The 23,980-nt window shown below is 46.9% G+C and overlaps 1 protein-coding gene across 1 annotated transcript in view; it reads left to right on the forward strand.

Moving 5' to 3' along the window:
* Positions 1-952: 952 nt before the first annotated feature.
* Positions 953-23,980, forward strand: part of LOC110533363 (gamma-aminobutyric acid receptor subunit beta-2) — a 92,138-nt gene continuing 69,110 nt past the window's right edge. The window contains exons 1-3 of the mRNA XM_021617491.2: positions 953-1,151; positions 1,272-1,363; positions 2,071-2,138. Coding sequence (XP_021473166.1) covers positions 1,069-1,151; positions 1,272-1,363; positions 2,071-2,138 — 243 coding nt within the window. The 5' untranslated portion in view covers positions 953-1,068. The remainder of the gene's footprint in view (positions 1,152-1,271; positions 1,364-2,070; positions 2,139-23,980) is intronic.

Below are 23,980 nucleotides of genomic sequence, written 5' to 3' on the forward strand. Positions count from 1 at the left end.
CATTACTCATCTCATATGTATATACTGTACTCGATACCATCTACTGCATCTTGCCTATGCCGTTCTGTACCATCAGTCATTCAAATATCTTTATGTACATATTCTTTATCCCTTTACACTTGTGTGTATAAGGTAGTAGTTGTGGAATTGTTAGGTTAGATTACTAGTTGGTTATTACTGCATTGTCGGAACTAGAAGCACAAGCATTTCGCTACACTCTTATTAACATCTGATAACCATGTGTATGTGACAAATAAAATTTGATTTGATTTGAAATGCTGCACAGCCAATGCAGAGGTCAGATTGACCACGCAACATCCTTAACTCTAATTTCAGAACCATGGACAGATCCACACGGGAGTTGACCATTTCCTTGATTGACCAAGAGGTTTTCAAAAATGCCATTATAGGTTTATTTAGGCTATACATGTAGTGTTTGAAGGTACTATAAGAAATGTTGCCCCCTCTCCTTTGAACAAACAACTAACAAATAATCCGATGATTACCTAACAATATTTCTGCTCATCATTCTACACCTTTAAAAGCCCTCACGCGCGCTCTCGGAGCTGTGGCTACACATAGCTCCCCTCCAACATTATCAGGGTGCAACAACCACGAATCTGTAAATGCGTGCATTGATGTTAGACAAAGTAGCATATGCAACACCTCATCCTAATTTCTCCTAGTCCTCTTTCCCATGTTCCCACTTCGTTCAGCATGTTGTAGTTTTAAAACATGCTCTTTATTGGAATAAACCACGTGTATTAACGGAATATAAGAAAATAAAGAAAGTAAAGGTTAATCTATATTACGTTTATTTCACAGTTTTATTAAATATTGAATGGCGAGGGAGAAGCATCCGTTTGCCTCACTTACTTGTTGGCTTCACTTTCCCATTAAATAAAAAAATATCTGTCCTGGAAATTGCTCTGCCACCAGCATCAGTAGCCACTGCTCCTTGATGTTGTGGTAAAGCATGCGCATGCGCCACACATTGGAATTACTGCACTGGCCAGAATAAGTTGGATCACGTCTGTCTTCACTGAAATCCAAAATCATATCAAAACTATGGCGGTGTTGAGAATAAGAACAATGAGATACTTTGGGGTTTGGACCTTCCTCGTAATAGTGGCTGTGGTCTGTGCGCAAAGGTAAGTGGTCGGCTTAGATGCTCTTCACTTCGAATGAATATGTTATACACTGTAGAAAACACTTCAATAATGCCTTTGGAAGCTTGCACATCTAAGAATGTATTCCTTCTCCTTCTCTAGGGTCAATGACCCTAGCAATATGTCAATCGTAAAAGAAACGGTGGATAGACTGTTGAAAGGATATGACATTCGCTTGAGGCCAGATTTTGGAGGTAATTAAATTAATTTAATACAAACTGTAATTTACTTTTCTGTTGTCAGCCCTATAACACTCAGTTGTTGCTCTAATTGTGTAGATCCTCCAAATCCCTCGTCTTATTTTTTAAAGTTAAACGCACGTAGCCTACCCTTCAGTTTGTCCAGGTAGCCTATACATACATCGGGCCACCTCGTTCCACGTGTGCTAACGACACGGATTAGGATCACTTTTTAACACAATACTAGAAGGTTATTAGAAGTTGTAGGCTCAATCAATGATACACCTTTTGACTGTAGTGTCATGGAATGAGATGATAAATTCCCTAACCCATTGTTATGTTGGCGATTGGTGTCTACCTTACGAACGTTGCTATATCTTTATTCAGGTGTAAAACCCTTGACATTTAGCTGGGTGCTTACACAAATACAAGCTGTCGACATAGGTATACAATTCCAATTTAATCGGAAGCATTTAGACGTAATGAACACCATGCACTGTGTTTTGTGAAGAAACATCAGAGACACCGTGCGCACCTGCTTTTTGAAATCCCATATTGTATCGTGTTATCTGGCTGACAATAAATGAATGACTGATTGCTCGTGTGCTGCTGCTAGGCAGTTGCTATGCAAAGGGTTACATTTGTGGTTTATGATATTAATGTTATAAACCAAAAATCATTAAATGGTTAACATTACGGCCCGTTTTGTTGGTTTGTTCTAGGTCCCCCTGTGGGAGTGGGGATGAATATAGACATAGCCAGCATAGATATGGTATCTGAAGTCAATATGGTAAGTACTCGATTATCACTCTCCCAATGGTTTGTGGGCATTGCCCTAATATTATATGCATTGTCTTTCCTAAAGGAAACCCAGTGCACTGCATGGAGTAGGTTACCAGTCAAACCAATGCTAAAATATGTAGTCTTCTCAGAGCTATGACAATCGACCTTTTTAAATTAACACCGATACGCCTAGCCATTAGGTGCATGTTGTTGCTAATTCACCCATAACAGAGTTTCACATCTGTGAATGTTTCCTAACACGTTTCAGGTTGTAACCTGCATATCAATTTATGGCAGTTGATTATATAATTTCCTGCCGTAATGGATGAACACAACATCTTGCATACCTGTGGTTTAAGTCTTTGTAATGTGTTTACATGTAGTGGAAGTATTTACTAACGTTTTAAGGAATTTATGAAGTACATACTGAAGTGGAGGCAAAAGTTTTGCTTCATGCAAGAGCATCCCCTAGTGCTATTAGTCAGAACTGCACGTCAGTCGAGAGAGACAGGGTTTTGGGCTCTGCCTGAGAGGAATGGTCCCTACACCAATCCTCTGAGAATGTTTTTGACAAAATCCATGATTATGCTTCCTGTCACCATGCCAATCTCTCTGCTAATCTGTGCTATTAGCGTGTTTTTTGGTTGTTTTGTCATTTGTACATTTTGAGTGTTGTGGGAAAAGGTACGCCTCCATTGTAAAAGACGGATAAGGCCCCATTTAATGACACTGAAATGGACATGATTATTATCTCTGTGCATATAAATAATGTTATGAATACATATATTTAGATTTCTGTTGAGTAGGATTGCAATGACTGTATTTGGGATGAAATAGCGGGCACTGGGCACGGACGTCACTTCAACGTTGATTCAACCAGTGTGTCCAGTGGGAAATGTCTTTTTTCCAGTTGAAATGGGGCTCCTCATAGTATGAAGTTAAGAGCACCCAACTGGCTATTTTTGGCACAAATACCCAAAGGTCTTAGTTTAAACTGTTGTCATTGTATTCGTCCCCCAGACCAAATGCAATTCTAGTTGGGTTTATTGTTTAAAACGAGATGTATGATTAACAAGATGTATGATTGCTCACAAACAGTCTTTAATGGTGGAAGTTGCCCTTGTCCTCCATTTATCATAGATCACTGGTCTAGTGCCTTCTACATTTTATTTGTCTGGCTCTGACTTCTGCATGCATTCATCTGGATTAAACACAGATTTTCACTGTGTAACCAAAGTGAGTGACCAACGCACCATGAACTGAAGGTTTTGTCAAGGTAGGCACCTCCCTGTGGCAATGTGGACTCTCGTCATTCATGGCATTTCATGGGAAACACTCCCTTTATGTGACGACCCCTGTGTGATGGCAAAAAGCTGGCCTTGGTTATGTTTAATCTCCTAATAAACGGCCTAATCCATGGCTCCTGGTTGGCTGAACCCCTGAATGAAGCAGCTGGGTTATTGTTTTAGGTAATGATTTTACCTTTAATGCTTTCAACAAATATGCTCAGCGACTATTACAGCGTTGTGCTAATCCACAAAGCCAGGCTGGAAGTCAACACAGGAAAGGGATTGTGCTCTTCTAGGTCCTCTGTGGTTGGCCCATCACCCTCTTATCTCTGGGTTGGGACTTTCACACTGCACCTAAAGGAACAGGATTAGTGATAGATCTCACTACACATTCTCCATAGCTGTACCACTCACAGCCAGCCAGTCAGCTAGCCAGCCAGTTGGCCAGTCAACCAGAGGAAACAGGCAGCAATACAGGCAGCACCAAATCATACGTCATCTCCAGCAGGGCCTCGTAGAGTCCATTCTATCAATGGACAAGAAAAGCCTGTTTCTTTTATCAATATCTGCTCAAGAGCTTTGGCCCTATAGCCCATCTAGGTCACATCGCAAGGTGTTTCCCCACTCCAGCCCATCTAGGCCAGATCGCAAGGTGTTTCCACACTCCAGCCCATCTAGGCCAGATCGCAAGGTGTTTCTCCACTCCAGCCCATCTTGGCCAGATCGCAAGGTGTTTCCACACTCTAGCCCATCTAGGCCAGATCGCAAGGTGTTTCCACACTCTAGCCCATCGAGGCCAGATCGCAAGGTGTTTCCCCATTCCTGCAGCAAAGGTCCAAATATGACTCTCTGGTGGCCCCTCTTTCATGTCCTCTTAAGTTCACAGCAGGGATTCAGATGCTTTCTTCTTCTCTATCAACTCAGAACACATAGTTGGTTGAAAGAAAACTTCCAGTTCTCTCATCTCTACCGACAACCTATCCTTTTCTACCGTCCTCCATGGTACTCTAGCAGCACTATGTCTCTACCTACCTCAGACAATGTAAATTCATTAAAGCCAGCAAAGGGAGCTGTGGTGGACAGCTACTTGGTCTGTGGTTGGAATGTGCCACGAGTCACATACAGTGAGCTCCAGAAGTATTGGGACAGTGACACATTTTTGGTTGTTTGGCTCTGTTCTCCAGCATTTTGGAATTGAAATTATGCAATGACTATGAGGTTAAAGTGTGGACTGTCAGCTTTAATTTGAGGGTGTTTATCAATTTCGGGTGAACCGTTTAGAAATTACAGCACTTTTTGTACCTAGTCCCACCATTTTAGGGGACCAAAAGTATTGGGTTAAATTAACTTAATAAAGTAATCAAAAGTGAAGTATTGGTCCCATATTCCTATCACACAATGATTACATCACGCTTGTGACTAGGATATGTTTTTAAACACTTCTAAATTAATGTGGATACCATGCTTATGGATAGTCCTGAATGAATCGTGAATAATGATGAGTGAGAAAGTTACAGACACACATACTGTATATCATATCCTCCCAAAAATGTTAACCTCCCCTGTTATTGTAATGGTGAGAGGTTAGCATGTCTTGGGGATATAATATTTGTGCGTCTATAACTTTCACACTCGTCATAATTCACAATTCCTTCAGAATGATCCATAATCATGGTAGCATCCACATGAATGTAGACGTGTTCAGAAACATAATCTATTGTTATTTACAATAAAAGTGACTCCAAATTGACACTTTACATAATTTACAATTCATTTCTATTGAGCACAAAATCATCTGAAACACAACCAAAACAAACAGCAGATGCATCTAACAAGTTTTGTAGTCACAACGAGATGTAATCATTGCGTGCTAGGAATATGGGACCAAACACTAAACTTTTGACTACTGTAATAAAAATATAAGTGAATTTATCCCAATGCTTTTGGTCTCCTAAAATGGTGGGACTAGGTACAAAAAGGTCTGTAAGTTCTAAAAGGTTGGATGAAAATACCCTCAAATTACAGCTGACGGTCTGCACCTTAACCTCAGTCATTGTATCATTTCATATCCAAAGTGATGGAGTACAGAGCCAAAACAATACAAATGTTGTCACTGTTCCAATACTTTTGGAGCTCACTGTATGTTCATCCAGCGTTCCAGGTATATAATAGGCCTGTGTTTGAATGCATGTTCCCTCCGAAAGGTACTCTGCTCCTGCGTGCTCTTCCACACACGGCCCTGGGAAGAGAGCAAAGGTTAGATGTAAGGCTGGGCGATGTAAATCCTTGGGGTCAGGCCTCTCCATTTGGAGCGGCAGCCTGTGAGGTTGGAGGGAAGGTCATGCACCTCATGTTGCTTATGGTTCATATGATTTAGAGACAGACACACAATAGAACACCCAGAAAACAAGACAAACTGCAACTCCAGGTAGCTAGTGACTCTTAGGTGATGAATGGTTGGCTAAGTGGTAGACTCTAGTGCAGTGTTGCCTACAGTATCTAGTGCAGTGTTGCCCTACAGTATCTAGTGCAGTGTTGCCCTACAGTATCTAGTGCAGTGTTGCCCTACAGTATCTAGTGCAGTGTTGCCCTACAGTGTCTAGTGCAGTGTTGCCCTACAGTATCTAGTGCAGTGTTGCCCTACAGTATCTAGTGCAGTGTTGCCCTACAGTATCTAGTGCAGTGTTGCCCTACAGTATCTAGTGCAGTGTTGCCTACAGTATCTAGTGCAGTGTTGCCCTACAGTATCTAGTGCAGTGTTGCCCTACAGTATCTAGTGCAGTGTTGCCCTACAGTATCTAGTGCAGTGTTGCCCTACAGTATCTAGTGCAGTGTTGCCCTACAGTGTCTAGTGCAGTGTTGCCCTACAGTATCTAGTGCAGTGTTGCCCTACAGTATCTAGTGCAGTGTTGCCTACATTATATAGTACAGTGTTGCCTACAGTATATAGTGCAGTGTTGCCCTACAGTGTCTAGTGCAGTGTTGCCCTACAGTGTCTAGTGCAGTGTTGCCCTACAGTGTCTAATGCAGTGTTGCCCTACAGTATCTAGTGCAGTGTTGCCCTACATTATCTAGTGCAGTGTTGCCCTACAGTGTCTAGTGCAGTGTTGCCCTACAGTATCTAGTGCAGTGTTGCCCTACAGTGTCTAGTGCAGTGTTGCCCTACAGTGTCTAGTGCAATGTTGCCCTACAGTGTCTAGTGCAGTGTTTCCCTACAGTGTCTAGTGCAGTGTTGCCCTACAGTATCTAGTGCAGTGTTGCCCTACAGTATCTAGTGCAGTGTTGCCCTACAGTATCTAGTGCAGTGTTGCCCTACAGTATCTAGTGCAGTGTTGCCCTACAGTATCTAGTGCAGTGTTGCCCTACAGTATCTAGTGCAGTGTTGCCCTACAGTATCTAGTGCAGTGTTGCCCTACAGTATCTAGTGCAGTGTTGCCCTACAGTATCTAGTGCAGTGTTGCCCTACAGTATCTAGTGCAGTGTTGCCCTACAGTATCTAGTGCAGTGTTGCCCTACAGTATCTAGTGCAGTGTTGCCCTATATTATCTAGTGCAGTGTTGCCCTACAGTATCTAGTGCAGTGTTGCCCTACAGTATCTAGTGCAGTGTTGCCCTACAGTATCTAGTGCAGTGTTGCCCTACAGTATCTAGTGCAGTGTTGCCCTACAGTATCTAGTGCAGTGTTGCCCTACAGTATCTAGTGCAGTGTTGCCCTCCACTGTATTTTATAGTGCAATTTCTTTCTTTTTTTTCTTTCTTATTTTCTTCCACGTTGAGCCATATTACTGTTGACGGAGTCATTTTATTGTTGAAGACTATGCCAACAGTATCCACAGGGAAAGAAATACACACTGATGAGGATGAGCCAAACAACAGAAATACCATTATTGATGTAGATAAAGGCCAAGAGGAGCTTATTGATCACTTGAGAAGGTGTTCAGAGTGCAGAGCCCTCCATTTTGGAGCACAACACATTCAACTCATGGCAGCTGACGAGATCCAGATATCACGGTTCAGAACAGACTGTGCTGTATCAAAGGATGACTATACTGTATGATTTTAGTGATTGAGAGATATAACTAAGCATTAAGGCACCATGGCTAAGGGCTATTCTTATTCGTGACACAAAGCAGACACACAGCCCATAGCCATGGTATATTAGCTATATACTGTACCACAAACTTCTTCGGTGCCTTATTGCTATTATAAACAGTAAAAATAACAGGAAACAGTAATTAGAACAGTAAAAATAAATGTTTTGTCATACCCTATCTACATGGTCTCATATAACACAGCTTTCAGCCAATCAGCATTAGGGGCTCAAACCACCCAGTTTATAATGTGGAGTAACATTTGCCCAAGGCGTGTTTATGTTGGCATAGCTGGACACATTTATTGTAATACGTTTCATATATTGTAGTCTGAGTGCTATGGCAAATCTTTAATTGAGTCTGAATTTGTCTGTGTTATGATGGTTTATTGATGGGCTTTTGAATCAAGAGAGGAAGTATATACAGAAAGAAGATCCATCATCTCTCATCCAGTCAGAAGAGGTTTAAAACAACATTCTCTCTTCATCTAATGCAGTCTGAATCTGTTTCGCGACTGTGGGCAGAACAGCAGTGACTAGTGAGTGGTTGTTCAATATGTTTGGAATAGGAGTGAAATAGGCTTGCATCACAGACCCATCACCGTGGGTTGATGAGATATTTACCCATTTTAATTGAATTATAAATGACCTGATTTAATCTGTGGATGGATGATAAGAGAAACTCCAGAAGATATATTGAAATAAACAAAGGAACTTCAATCTATTACTGTGCTGTCATCACTTACAATGTGTCTGACATGACTCATGAAGCTGGTATTGTTAGTTAGCATAGCTAGCTATGCTAGCTGAGCGCAGCAGTAATTTCTGTCACATTGACCCTTTAGCATTATGACGTTTAATTAGCATACTGCTAGCCTAATGGTCCAGTCTGTTTGTGCTTTAACCATGGCAAGGATATACATATTGGCTGCTGTATGGGACTAGGCTAGCCAATAGCATAAGCCTTTCAAAAAGCCTTTGGATAAAGTCTACAATAGAGCCTGTGCGTGGGGATGTATCAGTTTTGTAGGACTGGTCATAGGGTTGGTCTGACTGGCTCATCCCTGGCCCCCTAATATGTTGCTGGTCTCCAGTCATGATTACTCATCAAGTTGTAATGTGAAATGACTGTTGCGTTACGTAATGGACAAAATGCAATAGAGGTTATCTCCGTAAGGGATGTAGAAGATATTTCAGACTAGATGCTACTGTAGAGTCCTACGTATGGCACATACTAATCTCTCGTGTGCAGATTAACATAAATGGTACCAAAGATCTGTCATGATACAATGATATGCGTGAGATAACAGGCAGTATTAGTTCTGGTGCTTTGGATAAATCACGATTTGGCAGGTGCTAGCATCTTTCGCATTTCGGAAGGGGAGAGGACACTTGGGCCATAGACTTGCCAGTTACGTGCAAAGAGAGAGGATGGAACTGTTCGTTCAGGTTGTGATCTCTTCTCTTAACACACGCTGTATGAACCCAAAACGTAATCGAGCATCTGACCAATTACACAAGACTTTAGTTCTGGGTTAACCGAGATTAAGCACATGCATATGTGCTACAGTCTCTCTATTGACACTGTTCAACACACAAACACTCCCCTATATAAACGTGTATGTACTTTCTGCAATGATGGTTCCATTGAAACAGAAGCTCATGCCTTGCTTTACTGTGGGTTATACAATGACATTACAGATGATCCTTACTGTGGGTTATACAATGACATTAGAGATCATCCTTACTGTGGGTTATACAATGACATTAGAGATCATCCTTACTGTGAGTTAAACAATGACATTAGAGATCATCCTTACTGTGAGTTAAACAATGACATTAGAGATGATCCTTACTGTGGGTTAAACAATGACATTAGAGATGATCTTTACTGTGGGTTATTCAACAACATTAGGGATGATCTTTACTGTGGGTTATTCAACAACATTAGGGATGATCTTTACTGTGGGTTATTCAACGACATTAGAGATGATCTTTACTGTGGGTTATACAACAACATTAGGGATGATCTTTACTGTGGGTTATTCAACAACATTAGGGATGATCTTTACTGTGGGTTATTCAACAACATTAGGGATGATCTTTACTGTGGGTTATTCAACAACATTAGGGATGATCTTTACTGTGGGTTATACAACGACATTAGAGATGATCTTTACTGTGGGTTATACAACAACATTAGGGATGATCTTTACTGTGGGTTATACAACGACATTAGAGATGATCTTTACTGTGGGTTATACAACGACATTAGAGATGATCTTTACTGTGGGTTATACAACAACATTAGGGATGATCTTTACTGTGGGTTATTCAACAACATTAGGGATGATCTTTACTGTGGGTTATGATACATGTTGATAGTGAATAATCTGTCTTGGCTGGGCTAGTCTTCTGTACTCAATGACATGCTCAATGACATGTACAGTATCGAGAAGCCATCCTTCCAAATCTTGTCTCGCTGACTAAGCGAGCGAAGCCTGGGCTTCAGAGACTAGTGTAAAGCTAACTGTTTGTCAACCAAAGCCTTTTAGAAAGGAACAAGTGGAAGAGAAGTTTCACAGGGAAGGCTAATAAATTTGTCGCCCCCCCCCCCCCCCCCCCCCCGATCTACTCGATTCTCATTCTTCATGTGATTCTTGTGATTAGCCTGTAATCCTGACTGAGACATTACATGTCTTTTTAACAGTTAAAGGTCCTAATAATACTGCGTAATCCCTTTTAGTAAAAATACTAAACTGCCATGAATTACATTTCCTGAAAAATTTTTAACTAATAAAAAATATTCAGTTTTATTCTTTATAGTTTTTTTCATCAGGCTTTGACGTACTGCCTGTTACATGGCGAATGGTTTCATTTTCAGTTCACCTGCCCTGTAATGGTTTCTTGGCTCCCTTTCACTCAAAGGCCTTTTACCTCAGGCCTGTTTCACCTGCCTCTTCCACCTGACAGCCAGGGGAGATAACCACTGCTGGGCCCATCAACAAATAGCACTGTCACAGGCAGGCCCACTGGCTTTGTATATATTGCATATGCATGTATCATTCAGGGAAAAGTATATGCTGAGGGAATTCACAAGAGAGAGTGGGTTTATGTGGGTAAGGAGAGGAGAGCAACATCAGCACATACTGCATTTTACATAATTCATTAGCTTTTGTTTGGATACGTCCCTGTAGAATTTGGGATCAATTGTATATCCACTCGTTCGCTCGATAGTACATTTAAGAAAGTGTAATATCAAGTGGATTGTTCATATGTATGCTAATAATGAGTTCCCTATCAATGCAAATGCACAGCACATTGATTCATTATGATGATGATGGCTTTACGTTCTTACATCCCACTCTCCCTCACCATCTCCACCCCCTCCCTTTACCACACTGTAGGCTTTCTCAAGGGCTTCCACTTCTTTCAAGGGGATCCCCATAGAGGTTCCCTGATGACTCACCCTGCATTTAATTACTCTACTCTATTGATGGAGGAAACGTCAGTTTGGCCGGAGGTCATGCTCAGTGAATGGTCAGCCAGACAACATAGAGGAGTGTTCACTCTTATTCAGAGAGACAGACAAAAGACAGTTTAGATAGTGATGACATAAGGTTTACACATGCAGTACCAGTCAAAAGTTTGGACACACCTACTCATTGAAGGGTTTTTCTTTATTTTTATTATTTTCTACAGGAAAGGAAGACGCAGAGTTCTCTCTGCTGCAGATCCCAAATAAATGCTTCACAGAGTTCAAGTTACAGACACATCTCAACATCAACTGTTCAGAGGAGACTGCGTGAATCAGGCCTTCATGGTCGAATTGCTTTTGACTGGCACCACTCCTAAAGGACAGCAATAATAAGAAGAGCCTTGCTTGGGCCAAGAAACACAAGCAATGGACATTAGACCGGTGGAAATCTGTCCTTTGGTCTGATAAGTCCAAATTTTCGATTTTTGGTTCCAATCGCCATGTCTTTGTGAGACGCAGAGTAGGTGAACTGATGATCTCCACATGTGTGGTTCGCACCGTGAAGCATGGAGGATGAGGTGTGATGGTATGGGGGTGCTTTGCTGGTGACACTGTCTGTGATTTATTTAGAATTCAAGGCACACATAACCAGCATGGCTACTACAGCATTCTGCAGTGATACGCCATCCCATCTGGTTTTCACTTAGTGGGACTTTCATTTGTTTTTCAACAAGACAATGACCCAAAACACACCTCCAGGCTGTGTAAGGGCTATTTGACCAAGAAGGAGAGTGATTGGACTGCATCAGATGACCTGGCCTCCACAATCACCCGACCTCATCCCAATTGAGATGGTTCGGGATGAGTTGAACCGCAGAGTGTAGGAAAAGCAGCCAAGAAGTGCTTAGGATATGTGGGAACTCCTTCGAGACTGTTGAAAAAGCATTCCTCATGGAGCTGGTTGAGAGAATTCCAAGAGTGTGCAAAGCTGTCATCAAGGCAAAGGGTGGCTACTTTGAAGAATCTATAATATAAAATATATTTTGATTTGTTTGACACCTTTTTTTGGTTACTATATAGGTGTGTCCAAACCTCTGGCGGGCACTGTATAAAACTACCAATGAGTTGGTCAACAGATGAAACTGTTGTTGGTCTTGATGTCTATACTCTCTGGAGTTTGAGTTATTGGGAGCCTTGGTGATGATAGAACCAGCATATCCCTCTGTGTGTCACAGAACAGGGTTCTCAGGGGAACTTTTGTTTTGCATAGTCTGTGTTTGTCTCAGATAACTATTTTGCTGATTGTATCGAAAAGACACTAGACTTTTGTAGTTTAATTGAAAAGTGAAATTGAAACCAGTTTGTTGACCTCTTCCTTCTGTGGAACTCTGCGGAGAGGCGTGGTAGTGGTAGTGGGTGTGCTCTGACCAAAAATGTTGCTGTTCAATAGCTAATTTCCTGCAATTCCACACATTTTGCCATGGGGGCTGAGATTTAAAAAAACTAAAAACATTTAAGCTAATTTCCTGCAATACTACACGGCCTCATTATGGCTATATTACCTTCCTAATATTGGTATGTCACCGTTTACATGGTGAGGCTATTGCGTGATAGGAATGAGAATGTTGAAGATTGGTATGTCACCGTTTACATGGTGAGGCTATTGCGTGATAGGAATGAGAATGTTGAAGATTGGTATGTCACCGTTTACATGGTGAGGCTATTGCGTGATAGGAATGAGAATGTTGAAGATTGGTATGTCACCGTTTACATGGTGAGGCTATTGCGTGATAGGAATGAGAATGTTGACGATTGGTATGTCACCGTTTACATGGTGAGGCTATTGCGTGATAGGAATGAGAATGTTGACGATTGGTATGTCACCGTTTACATGGTGAGGCTATTGCGTGATAGGAATGAGAATGTTGAAGATTGGTATGTCACCGTTTACATGGTGAGGCTATTTCGTGATAGTAATGAGAATGTTGAAGATTGCCCTCTACACTTTACATCATTAATACTTCTTTTGTAATATGAAACCTGTAGATTTAGGAATCTTGAGGAAAGTTAGAAATTTTAAAAGTTTATTAGTTATTTTATATACTTTATTTGGTAGTTTTAAGTGAGTAGGTGGGGAGTTCCTGTTCATTATTATTATATCATTATTACCCATAAAGTTGCTGTAAGGGCGTTCGTCTGTAGGAGGAGGAGAAGCGGACCAAAGCGCAGCGTGGTGGTTATTCATATTTTAATAAATCACTACACATGAACAAACTAACGAAAACAAGAAATGTGAGAACGCAAAACAGTCCTATCCTGTGACGACAAACACAGTGACAGGAACAATCACCCACAAACACACAGTGAAACCCAGGCTACCTAAGTATGATTCTCAATCAGAGACAACTAATGACACCTGCCTCTGATTGAGAACCATACTAGGCCGAAAACATAGAAATGCCCCAAAACATAGAAAAACAAACAGACTGCCCACCCAACTCACGCCCTGACCATACAAAATAAATACAAAACAACAGAAATAGAGGTCAGAACGTGACAGTACCCCCCCCCAAAGGTGCGGACTCCGGCCGCAAAACCTTGACCTATAGGGGAGGGTCTGGGTGGGCGTCTGTCCGCGGTGGCGGCTCTGGCGCGGGACGCGGACCCCACTTCACCATTGTCTTAGTCCGCCTTATTGTCCGCCTCCCTGGCTTACTCACCATGGCCACCCCTCTCAATGACCCCACTGGACAGAGGGGCTGCTCGGGACAGAGGGGCAGCTCGGGACAGAGGTGAAGCAGCTGCTCGGGACAGAGGGACAACTGCTCGGGACAGAGGGGCGATAGCAGCTCGGGACAGAGGGGCGATAGCAGCTCGAGACAGAGGGGCGATAGCAGCTCGAGACAGAGGGGCGATAGCAGCTCGGGACAGAGGGGCGATAGCAGCTCGGGACAGAGGGGCGATAGCAGCTCGGGACAGAGGGGCGATAGCAGCTCGGGACAGAGGGGCGATAGCAGCTCGGGACAGAGGGGCGATAGCAGCTCGGGACAGAGGGGCGATAGCAGCTCGGGACAGAGGGACAGCTGCTCGGGACAGAGGGACAGCTGCTCGGGACAGAGGGGCGGCAGCAGCTTGGGACAGAGGGGCGACAGCTGCTCTGGACAGAGGGGCAGCTGCTCGGGCGGCCCCTGGCTGACTGACGGCACTGGCGGCCCCTGGCTTACTGGCGGCCCCTGGCTGACTGGCGGCACTGGCGGCCCCTGGCTTACTGGCGGCCCCTGGCTTACTGGCGGCACTGGCGGCCCCTGGCTTACTGGCGGCCCCTGGCTTACTGGCGGCACTGGCGGCCCCTGGCTGACGGGCGGCACCTGGCTGACGGGCGGCACCTGGCTGACGGGCGGCACTGGCGGCCCCTGGCTGACGGGCGGCACTGGCGGCTCCTGGCAGACGGGCGGCACTGGCGGCTCCTGGCAGACGGGCGGCACTGGCGGCTCCTGGCAGACGGGCGGCACTGGCGGCTCCTGGCAGACGGGCGGCACTGGCGGCGCTGGGCAGACGGGCGGCACTGGCGGCTCCTGGCAGACGGGCGGCACTGGCGGCGCTGGGCAGACGGGCGGCACTGGCGGCGCTGGGCAGACGGGCGGCACTGGCGGCGCTGGGCAGACGGGCGGCACGGGCGGCGCTGGGCAGACGGGCGGCACGGGTGGCGCTGGGCAGACGGGCGGCACGGGTGGCGCTGGGCAGACGGGCGGCGCTGGGCAGACGGGCGGCACTGGCGGCGCTGGAGAGGAGGAAGGCTCTGGAACCGCCGGACTGACGGGCGGCACTGGCGGCGCTGGGCAGACGGGCGGCGTTGGCGGCGCTGGGCTGACGAGCGGCACTGGCGGCGCTGGAGAGGAGGAAGGCTCTGGAAGCGCCGGACTGAGTAGCTCTCGTAGCGCCGAACAGGCGGGAGACTCCGGCAGCGCTGGAGAGGAGGAAGGCTCTGGTAGCGCCGGAGAGGCGGGAGACTCCGGCAGTGCTGGAGAGGAGAGAGCCCCTGCAAGGATGGGCCGGAGAGACAGCCTGGTACGGGGAGCTGCCACCGGAGGGCTGGTGCGTGGAGGTGGTGACGGATAGACCGGGCCGTGCAGGCGCACTGGAGCTCTTGAGCACCGAGCCTGCCCAACCTTACCCGGTTGAATGGTCCCGGTCGCCCTGCCAGTGCGGCGAGGTGGAATAGCCCGCACTGGGCTATGCAGGCGAACCGGGGACACCGTGCGCAAGGCTGGTACCATGTAAGCCGGCCCAAGGAGACGCACTGGAGACCAGATGCGTAGAGCCGGCTTCATGGCACTTGGCTCGATGCCAACTCTAGCCCGGCCGATACGCGGAGCTGGAATGTACCGCACCGGGCTGTGCACCCGCACTGGGGACACCGTGCGCTCCACAGCATAACACGGTGCCTGCCCGGTCTCTCTAGCCCCCCGGTAACCACAGGAAGTTGGCTCAGGTCTCCTACCTGGCGTAGCCATACTCCCTGTTAGCCCCCCCCCCCCAAGAAATTTTTGGGGCTGACTCCCGGGCTTCCTTGCCAACCGTGTTCCCTCATATCGCCGGCTCCTCTCTCCGGCTGCCTCTGCTCTCCTCGCTGCCTCCACCTGTTCCCATGGAAGGCGATCCTTTCCCGCCAGGATCTCCTCCCATGTGTAGCAACCCTTGCCGTCCAACACATCATCCCAAGTCCATTCCTCCTTGTGCCGCTGTTGCCCGTTACCACGCCGCTTGGTCCTGTTGCGGTGGGTGATTCTGTAAGGGCGTTCGTCTGTAGGAGGAGGAGAAGCGGACCAAAGCGCAGCGTGGTGGTTATTCATATTTTAATAAATCACTACACATGAACAAACTAACGAAAACAAGAAATGTGAGAACGCAAAACAGTCCTATCCTGTGACGACAAACACAGTGACAGGAACAATCACCCACAAACACACAGTGAAACCCAGGCTACCTAAGTATGATTCTCAATCAGAGACAACTAATGACACCTGCCTCTGATTGAGAACCATACTAGGCCGAAAACATAGAAATGCCCCAAAACATAGAAAAACAAACAGACTGCCCACCCAACTCACGCCCTGACCATACAAAATAAATACAAAACAACAGAAATAGAGGTCAGAACGTGACAGTACCCCCCCCCAAAGGTGCGGACTCCGGCCGCAAAACCTTGACCTATAGGGGAGGGTCTGGGTGGGCGTCTGTCCGCGGTGGCGGCTCTGGCGCGGGACGCGGACCCCACTTCACCATTGTCTTAGTCCGCCTTATTGTCCGCCTCCCTGGCTTACTCACCATGGCCACCCCTCTCAATGACCCCACTGGACAGAGGGGCTGCTCGGGACAGAGGGGCAGCTCGGGACAGAGGTGAAGCAGCTGCTCGGGACAGAGGGACAACTGCTCGGGACAGAGGGGCGATAGCAGCTCGGGACAGAGGGGCGATAGCAGCTCGAGACAGAGGGGCGATAGCAGCTCGAGACAGAGGGGCGATAGCAGCTCGGGACAGAGGGGCGATAGCAGCTCGGGACAGAGGGGCGATAGCAGCTCGGGACAGAGGGGCGATAGCAGCTCGGGACAGAGGGGCGATAGCAGCTCGGGACAGAGGGACAGCTGCTCGGGACAGAGGGACAGCTGCTCGGGACAGAGGGGCGGCAGCAGCTTGGGACAGAGGGGCGACAGCTGCTCTGGACAGAGGGGCAGCTGCTCGGGCGGCCCCTGGCTGACTGACGGCACTGGCGGCCCCTGGCTTACTGGCGGCCCCTGGCTGACTGGCGGCACTGGCGGCCCCTGGCTTACTGGCGGCCCCTGGCTTACTGGCGGCACTGGCGGCCCCTGGCTTACTGGTGGCACTGGCGGCCCCTGGCTTACTGGCGGCACTGGCGGCCCCTGGCTGACGGGCGGCACCTGGCTGACGGGCGGCACCTGGCTGACGGGCGGCACTGGCGGCCCCTGGCTGACGGGCGGCACTGGCGGCTCCTGGCAGACGGGCGGCACTGGCGGCTCCTGGCAGACGGGCGGCACTGGCGGCTCCTGGCAGACGGGCGGCACTGGCGGCTCCTGGCAGACGGGCGGCACTGGCGGCGCTGGGCAGACGGGCGGCACTGGCGGCTCCTGGCAGACGGGCGGCACTGGCGGCGCTGGGCAGACGGGCGGCACTGGCGGCGCTGGGCAGACGGGCGGCACTGGCGGCGCTGGGCAGACGGGCGGCACGGGTGGCGCTGGGCAGACGGGCGGCACGGGTGGCGCTGGGCAGACGGGCGGCGCTGGGCAGACGGGCGGCACTGGCGGCGCTGGGCAGACGGGCGGCACTGGCGGCGCTGGAGAGGAGGAAGGCTCTGGAACCGCCGGACTGACGGGCGGCACTGGCGGCGCTGGGCAGACGGGCGGCGTTGGCGGCGCTGGGCTGACGAGCGGCACTGGCGGCGCTGGAGAGGAGGAAGGCTCTGGAAGCGCCGGACTGAGTAGCTCTCGTAGCGCCGAACAGGCGGGAGACTCCGGCAGCGCTGGAGAGGAGGAAGGCTCTGGTAGCGCCGGAGAGGCGGGAGACTCCGGCAGCGCTGGAGAGGAGAGAGCCCCTGCAAGGATGGGCCGGAGAGACAGCCTGGTACGGGGAGCTGCCACCGGAGGGCTGGTGCGTGGAGGTGGTGACGGATAGACCGGGCCGTGCAGGCGCACTGGAGCTCTTGAGCACCAAGCCTGCCCAACCTTACCCGGTTGAATGGTCCCGGTCGCCCTGCCAGTGCGGCGAGGTGGAATAGCCCGCACTGGGCTATGCAGGCGAACCGGGGACACCGTGCGCAAGGCTGGTACCATGTAAGCCGGCCCAAGGAGACGCACTGGAGACCAGATGCGTAGAGCCGGCTTCATGGCACTTGGCTCGATGCCAACTCTAGCCCGGCCGATACGCGGAGCTGGAATGTACCGCACCGGGCTGTGCACCCGCACTGGGGACACCGTGCGCTCCACAGCATAACACGGTGCCTGCCCGGTCTCTCTAGCCCCCCGGTAACCACAGGAAGTTGGCTCAGGTCTCCTACCTGGCGTAGCCATACTCCCTGTTAGCCCCCCCCCCCCAAGAAATTTTTGGGGCTGACTCCCGGGCTTCCTTGCCAACCGTGTTCCCTCATATCGCCGGCTCCTCTCTCCGGCTGCCTCTGCTCTCCTCGCTGCCTCCACCTGTTCCCATGGAAGGCGATCCTTTCCCGCCAGGATCTCCTCCCATGTGTAGCAACCCTTGCCGTCCAACACATCATCCCAAGTCCATTCCTCCTTGTGCCGCTGTTGCCCGTTACCACGCCGCTTGGTCCTGTTGCGGTGGGTGATTCTGTAAGGGCGTTCGTCTGTAGGAGGAGGAGAAGCGGACCAAAGCGCAGCGTGGTGGTTATTCATATTTTAATAAATCACTACACATGAACAAACTAACGAAAACAAGAAATGTGAGAACGCAAAACAGTCCTATCCTGTGACGACAAACACAGTGACAGGAACAATCACCCACAAACACACAGTGAAACCCAGGCTACCTAAGTATGATTCTCAATCAGAGACAACTAATGACACCTGCCTCTGATTGAGAACCATACTAGGCCGAAAACATAGAAATGCCCCAAAACATAGAAAAACAAACAGACTGCCCACCCAACTCACGCCCTGACCATACTAAATAAATACAAAACAACAGAAATAGAGGTCAGAACGTGACAGTTGCTATGTAGATTTTTTTTTACCAGCGAAGAGATGTGTGGAGGGCCATGTCACATGACCATCTCCTCCATTACACATATGAGTCACAAGCTAAGGCGAGCTATATGACAATTAATGGCTGACTTAACATAACACATGTTAAGTCAGCCATTAATTGTCATAATGGCTGCCTCTGAGCTTTGATATGTCCCTCTTTCATTTCACCAGCTTTACTGAAATGAATATCTGAAAAGCTATAAACCTCTTCTCTGTATATGCAGCACACCAGCCTTTATTATTATAGTTAATGAAACAAATGGCAGCTTGTTACAGTTAAGAGGCAATTGCGATTCGGATAGGAAATGTTAATGTTTCCGTGTGAATCATTTGCCTTAGTGGATTTATTACGTTGGAGATTCCAGCACGCAGGCTTCCATCAAGCACCATTTAAAAATGATGTTTGAAAGCTAAGAGGTCTTTCTAATGGTAGACTGTGGTCCTACTGCATGTTGAGCTTCGTCCTCACCTTACAGTACATGATAGGGTTTTAATATTCATTATAGGAAAAGGTCTTCTGAGTCGTCTGGATATACAGACACATGCGGTTGTTGTGTATTGTGCTTGCAGAACAATACAGTAGTATCTAGTACATTGTCAAATGTGAAATCGTAATCATCAAACATTGATCATTTTTTTCGGTGGTCTTGGTGTATGTAAGTGGCCACATTATTTCCATACAATTAAACAATGACATTCTGCTTTTAATTAGATGCAACAAGATGAACACTCCCAAATTAAACTGTCTCGAGCACTCATGGCAGGAAGTTCACACTGCAGATTCAACAAGACTATAATTATCAACTTGACTTCTAATTGTTGAAGGCACCCACTTGTCTGCTCTGCTAAGGGATGCTTCTCATGGCTCATTATACATACAGGCTGTAAAGTCCAGTCTATATGGTATTAGTGTCATTATATAGTTCAGCCATTATATGGTTCAATGGGCCACCTGCTTGCCCATTACAATCATGTGACTAGGTTCACACACACTGTTGGTTGTGGGGCCCCCTAGAACTGTTGGTTATCCTCTTGTTGGTCATTTTTGGGACACTGACGGGGCTGGTGAATTTGAACAGCTGCCGGGACGTAGGCCTAGTTAGCTAGCATAAGTCTGACTTAACTGTGCTCCTATCACAGGCTGTAGATGATAATGCCTGTCATTACCAACCATTATCTGTCATTGTCAGTCATTATTATCAGGCATGTGAACCGGGGAATTCTCTAGCAGGAATTGCATTGAGACAGAGGGAGTGACAAAGAGAATGTCTGTCACTCATTTAACATTTGTTCCTAGAGCTTTAACTTGCTCTAGAATCACTGTTGATTGGCCCTGGCTACAGCCACTCTTAGTTGTCAATTCACTATGCCTGTGTGCTGAGTTAGCTGGGCTGAAGTTGGGAGAGGCTTTATAGTACCAGAATTATACCTGCTCATCGTCAGTAAGGCCCACATCTGCTGACCCTGACCCTCTATGCCAAGTTTCTATACTGTCTGTTCAAGTTATTTTTCATGTTGTTTCGCTTTCTCAAATACTGTGTTATGCGTCGCTCGTCCACAACAGTCTGCACACCCTACCTGCTTCCTCTCTCCCCCTTCATCCACTCTTCATATACATATACATATCCTGTATCATGTGCTGCTTGCTGTTCCTCCCCTGCCATCTCTCCTTCCCACTCCACCTTTTAGTTTCAGACCTACTCTCATGCTACATCGCTCTCTAATGCTGATGGGTGCCAGCTGAAAACACTTGGATTCACAGCTGTGAAAGACAGCTGGCCCTAGAACTCATTTCAGGAATCATGGAAAGGATTGGAAAACCCTTGAAAGTATTGGAAATAGTTTTGAAACTCAGCATTTTGTAGCTAAGAGATGTGTTAGGATGACAAAGGAATTCCTATGGGGCCTAAATTATGGTACCCATGGTGAGTGTGAGATTGGGATAGCTGGGAGCAGCAGAGGAGGGTGTTTAGAGGAGGGTGTTTAGCCTTGAAGGAACATAGACAGTCTGACAGAATGCTGCTGGATGAGCCTCTAGCATCGAACGGCTAGGGGGACTGTAGTCTAGCTATACCCTCATGCTCCTCTAGCAGCAATCACACGCACAGTGACAAACACTAATGATATGCTGCTTACATTATTATTAATGATGCAGCAGAGATGGCTTATCATGCAATTAGGGACTGTGCTCCAAATGTCAAGGGAAGGCAGGCATGTAATCGATTCCCTGTGGTTAGTCTACAGTGGTAATAAACTGATTCAGAGGTGCTGCTGTCAGTGAACGATGAGCTGGGATGTTTAGCACTTTGGCTGCTGCTGCGTCATATTTGCTTGTCACACAGTAGCGTTGGGAATTGAGAACATATTGTCTTGTGCCACTCATTGTGGAACGATAATCTCCCCACCTGTCCTCTAGCAGCGTTCGATAATGGCCAAGGCCTGCGCTACGGAATAGATTAGACGGAGTGACAGATGAAAGTGGGTTAATCGCCGCCAGTGCCACTCTCTCTGTGCTGTTCGTGAGGCAGCACAAACTAAATGCGCTCTATTTCTTTATCTTTAATAGTAACACTGCTCGTTGGTATGTATCCTCTAACATGTGACTTTCTCTCTGTTACTGAGTGCTGGGGTGAATATGGTACTGGGGTGAATATGGTACTGGGGTGAATATGGTACTGGGGTGAATATGGTACTGGGGTGAATGAACACACAAACCTAGATTTGTCTGTTGGATAAGTAGCTGACACATCTGACTGATGTATTTCTCTTCATATATTTCTCATGGGGTTTTCAGTAGACTGTGGGACTAGGATGTAAGGTAAAGATTGGAAAGGAAGTCCAGTATTTCTTACCTATGAATGTGTAGAAACAATAAGTAAAACCTAATTCATAATTATATAGCACTGTAGGGATTCAATATCAATACCCCCACTATCAGATACTAATTTGCCAATCGACTCTGACTCTTGAGAGACCACAAAAGACTGCAACAGTAAAAATACTATAGCTGGAATGAGACATGCTCTACCCTGAGCTACTTGCCTCTCTCTCTCTGCGTGTGTTGTGGAAAGTAAAGATAACCACTCCAGTGTTACTGTGCATTATTAGAAGAATCAAGCTACAGTATGTTTGCAGGCTTGAGTGTGAAGTAGCTGCGGCACACAGTTATTTCGTATGGAGTGTTAGCGCTGTGCCTGTGACTGCAGTGGTAGTCATATCAGTCAGACACAGTGTGATGTACAGAGGCGAGATGAGGTGTTGCTGCTCACGCTGTCAAGAGATGGAGTGTCATCCTTCTGCTGTCCCAATGCGTTATGTCATCAAGGACTCTGATTGGCTATTCTCCGAGCCACCTTTGAACGAGCTGTATCTGTTGGTTGTTTTTCCCACACTGAGTTTAGCTCGGTAAACATTTTTTTTAAAGAATTGACTGTTGTCAACGATCAAATGCACTGTATCTAAAGAGACTTGTCACATCACTGTATTTCTCTTCAGAGGGGATGATTGCATTTAATGAGTAAACCTGTAACCATGTTGCTCTTAGACAATTGCCCCAAAAATACTGGTAAAACATTAGCTTGCTGTCTTACATACAATGGAAGAATACAACCAGTATAGTTATTCCCCCCTCAAGCAATCAAGCAGGCTAAACGTTGGTATAGGGACAAAGTTGAGTCCCAGTTCAACGGCTCAGACACGAGACGTATGTGGCAGGGTCTACAAACAATTACGGATTATAAAATTAAAACCAGCCACGTCTTGCATCCGAACAGGCTAAACACCTCCTTCGCTCACTGATGGGTCACGGTTTTGTCTCACCAGGGGTGATGGTCAGAATCGCATTTATCGTCAATGGAATGAGTGTTACACCGAGGCCTGTACTCGATTTGGAGGTGCAGGGTCCGTCATGGTCTGGGGTGGTGTGTCACAGCATCATCGGACTGATCTTGTTGTCATTGCAGGCAATCTCAATGCTGTGCGTTACAGGGAAGACATCCTCCTCCCTCATGTGGTACCCTTCCTGCAGGCTCATCCTGACATGACCCTCCAGCATGACAACGCCACTAGCCGTACTGCTCGTTCTGTGCGTGATTTCCTGCAAGACAGGAATGTCAGTGTTCTGCCATGGCCAGCGAAGAGTCCGGATCTCAATCCCATTGAGCATGTCTGGGACCTGTTGGATCAGAGGGTGATGGTTAGGGCCATTCCCCCCAGAAATGTCTGGGAACTTGCAGGTGCCTTGGTAGAAGAGTGGGGTAACATCTCACAGTAAGAACTGGCAAATCCGGTGCAGTCCATGAGGAGGAGATGCACTGCAGTACTTAATGCAGCTGGTGGCCACACCAGATACTGACTGTTACTTTTGATTTTGACCCCCCCTTTGTTCAGGGACACATTATTCCATTTATGTTAGTCACATGTCTATGGAACTTGTTCAGTTCATGTCTCAGTTGTTGAATCTTGTTATGTTCTGTCACACCCTGACCATAGTTTGCTCTGAATGTTTCTATGTTTTGGTTGGTCAGGGTGTGATCTGAGTGGGCATTCTATGTTGGATGTCTTGTTTGTCTATTTCTATGTCTGGCCTGATATGGTTCTCAATCAGAGGCAGGTGTTAGTCATTGTCTCTGATTGGGAACCATATTTAGGTAGCCTGGGTTTCACTGTTTTTTTTTGGGTGATTGTTCCTGTCTCTGTGGTTTGCACCAGTCAGGGCTGTTTTTGGTTTTCCTTGTTTGTTGTTTTGTAGTGTTCGTGTTTATCCTTTTTGTTATTAAACATGAATCAATATAATCACGCTGCTTTTTGGTCCGCCTCTACTTCACCACAAGAAGACATGTTCATACAAATATTTAAACATGTATTTTTAAACATTGCTGAAAATAAACGCAGTTGACAGTGAGAGGACTATTCTATACTATGTCACTGTATCTTAGTCCAATGTTGCTCTGACATATATGTGTATATATTCTTAATCCATTCCTTACTTAGATGTACATGTTTTTTGGGTATATGTTGTGAAACTGTTAGATATGACTGCACTGTCAGATCTAGAAGCATAAGCATTTCGCTACACCCGCATTAACATCTGCTAACCATGTGTATGTGACCAATATAATTTGATTTGATTTGATTTGTAAGTTCCTGATTTGGTCTTTTTCTTCCTCAAGAGGAAGCAGACAGGAAAATGAACCAAAGAAGAAGTTAGGTGCTCTCTGG

The sequence above is a fragment of the Oncorhynchus mykiss genome, chromosome 10 (genome assembly GCF_013265735.2).
Source record: "Oncorhynchus mykiss isolate Arlee chromosome 10, USDA_OmykA_1.1, whole genome shotgun sequence".
NCBI classification, from domain to species: Eukaryota; Metazoa; Chordata; class Actinopteri; order Salmoniformes; family Salmonidae; genus Oncorhynchus; species Oncorhynchus mykiss.